Source organism: Nicotiana tabacum, chromosome 13, assembly GCF_000715075.1.
Source record: "Nicotiana tabacum cultivar K326 chromosome 13, ASM71507v2, whole genome shotgun sequence".
Taxonomy (NCBI): Eukaryota; Viridiplantae; Streptophyta; class Magnoliopsida; order Solanales; family Solanaceae; genus Nicotiana; species Nicotiana tabacum.
In genome coordinates, this window is record NC_134092.1 from 2,908,094 (window position 1) to 2,910,833 (window position 2,740).

General features: G+C 37.0%; 1 protein-coding gene across 1 annotated transcript; it reads right to left on the reverse strand.

The window, feature by feature from the left end:
* Positions 1-585: 585 nt before the first annotated feature.
* On the reverse strand, positions 586-2,740 carry LOC107830188 (UDP-glucuronate 4-epimerase 3). The gene has a single exon (XM_016657667.2). The coding sequence runs from the start codon at positions 2,273-2,275 to the stop codon at positions 968-970; it is 1,308 nt and encodes a 435-aa protein (XP_016513153.1). The 5' UTR covers positions 2,276-2,740; the 3' UTR covers positions 586-967.

Below are 2,740 nucleotides of genomic sequence, written 5' to 3' on the forward strand. Positions count from 1 at the left end.
TTTTTTTTGAAAAAAGAGTAAGTATACTTCTCTCAGCTACTTAATTGCACTGTTTCAGAGGCAAAATTATAATATCAAGATATCGAGTTTAACGTCTCCACAAAGTAATATTAAACAGCCATGGGCAAAAGCGGTAACTCCAACAAGAGAAGCCCATGATCTAAAAGTCACAGTTTTCATTTAATCCACAAACCCCCTGGTCATTCAAGGTCTTGATATCATCTTGAGTCGTCCCCTATATGTATCTGGAATAAACGATGCTGCTATAGAGAGGTTAAACTATACTATGTTGCAACTTCAAATAATTCATTGTGTCCCCCCGCCCTCTCTTTCAAAATTCCACACAACTTAGATTAAGGAAGAAAGCAACAATCTGTCACAATGACCCTAATAGTAGAGTGTTGATAGTAAATCATGAGGTGCAGATTATGTACGAGGAATGATCACAGAGAAGCAAATAACAGAAAGGATTAGCAACATAAGTAAAAATGCATAACAGGATTAACCAAAATTTCTATGTAGAAGAAGATATCATATTGATAAACAAGAATATTCAGTTTTAAAGATATACACAACACAACGAACTCAAATATGGAACTATCGTGTGCTACTTTTATTAGAACTTAATATAAAGATGATACATGTCCACTGTCCATCAATCAGCAGCAGATCTATCTATCATGAATTCTACAATTATGAAACTAATACAATTACACTTAAAAGGTGTAAAATAAAAAACAGTTGGTTTCAGGTTGTGTTTAATACATATCAACTAGCGCAGCAAACACCGTCCATCCACCACAAATTCTTCATCGTGAGATCGGATGTGCCCCTTATATAGTATCATTAAGATATGAAAAAAAACAAGAAAATGGGGGCACAACAAGCGGGAGATGAGTCAAAATAATCATAAGAATCAAAGTGAACAAGAATTAATTGTCCTACCACACAACTGAATCGAATTGTATCACTGCGCACTTTTCTTTCCATTGCCATAGTAACTTAAGTACCATCGAACGAATTTCTTCAATCCTGTCTGTAAATCTGTGGTAGGCTTATAACCGAGCTCTTTGTGAGCCGAGCTTATATTCGCATGAGTAAATTGCACATCACCATTCCTTGGCAACTTCATAACCAATCTCTTAGCCTTTAACTTCAACAACTTCTCCAAAATGCTAACAAGATCAGAAACCGGGACAGGGGAAGTATTGCCTAAATTGAACACCCTCAATTGAGCAGGACCTTTCTTTTTCCCACCACTTCCCGTGCTCTTTTTAGCAGTGTCTAATGCCCCCAAACAACCCTTCACTATGTCATCAATGTAGGTAAAATCTCTCGCGACCGTGCCATGATTAGCCGCCTCAAAGATTGGAATTGATTTTCCTTTCAATATATCCCTTGTGAAAAAGAAGTAAGCCATATCTGGCCGTCCCCACGGTCCATAAACCGTGAAAAATCTCAATCCAGTTATCGATAGCCCATAGATATGATTATAGGTATGAGCAATTTCCTCACCAGCTTTTTTAGTAGCAGCATATAAACTAGCAGGTTGGTCTGTTCTATCCCTCTCTGAAAAGGGTACCTTAGTATTCAATCCATATACAGAACTAGACGACGCCCACACAATGGCAGGTTGAGGATTGACACTTTTGCAAACCTCAAGAACATTAACAAGACCAGCAATATTACTATGCACATATGATCCCGGATTTTCCATGGCGTACCTCACGCCCGCTTGTGCAGCTAAATGCATAACATGAGTAAATGCAACAATGTCAAAAAGTTTCTTTAAGAGGGCGACATCATTGATATCGCCCTCAACAATGTACACACCGGTGCGTTCTAATAGCTCCTGCCTCGCTCTTTTGAGCGAGGGATCATAATAATCATTAAAATTATCCAAACCTACTACGCCATCTCCACGACGTTTTAAGGCAGCTGAAACATGTGTTCCTACAAAACCAGCAGCACCAGTTACCAAAACACAAATACCATTTTTTGACCTGATTTTTGCTGAAGATTTAATCTTTTTTTCCCACACTGGACCACCATAAGAGCTGGTTCTAAGAGATCTCCTTGAGAGATCTGAAGAAACATTTGATACAGAATTTGGTGATCTGTAAAAGAATACAAAGATTAACCCCACAAAAACAAGTGCCCAAAAAATAATCTTGGTTAAAGAAAATTGTAGCCTAAGCCTATTATAAGGGGATTTTTCAATCTTGTATTTTCCTGGGGTTGATGGAATATTATCAATGTGCTTCATTTGGGACATTATTTTAGGCAAAATCTTGGAGATTAGAGCAATACCCAGATTAGGAATCTCTTATTTTCAAATGAAAATCAGTAAAGTTCTGATTTTTTTCTTGAGAAAAGCTTAGGGTTAGGTTTGAGAAATTTTCCTTCTTTTTTGCCCCAATGAATGATTGATTCTTGATAATGTAAATGGGATAGGAAAAAGAAAAAGGGGTGGCTAGTATTGAACTTTTAGCTGCTTTATTTATGAGAATCTATCTGGTTTTGGTTCAAAGATCGTGTTTTTTTTTGTGTTTTTTTCTTTTTGGTTTTGATTTGTAAAGAAGAAAGATTGATGATTTGTTTAAGAAATGATGATTAGAGAGAGAGATCTGAGGGAGGGAGAAGAATGAGGTTTGAAGAATTTAAAAAGGCAATAATGAAGATTTGAAGTGGACTAATAGGGGTGGGGGTGGAGGTGGGGAATCAGGAACAAAGTCAAACA

Excerpts from the sequence above, each read along its gene's own strand:
- LOC107830188 (XM_016657667.2), bottom strand. The coding sequence starts at position 2,275 with ATGTCCCAAATGAAGCACATTGATAATATTCCATCAACCCCAGGAAAA.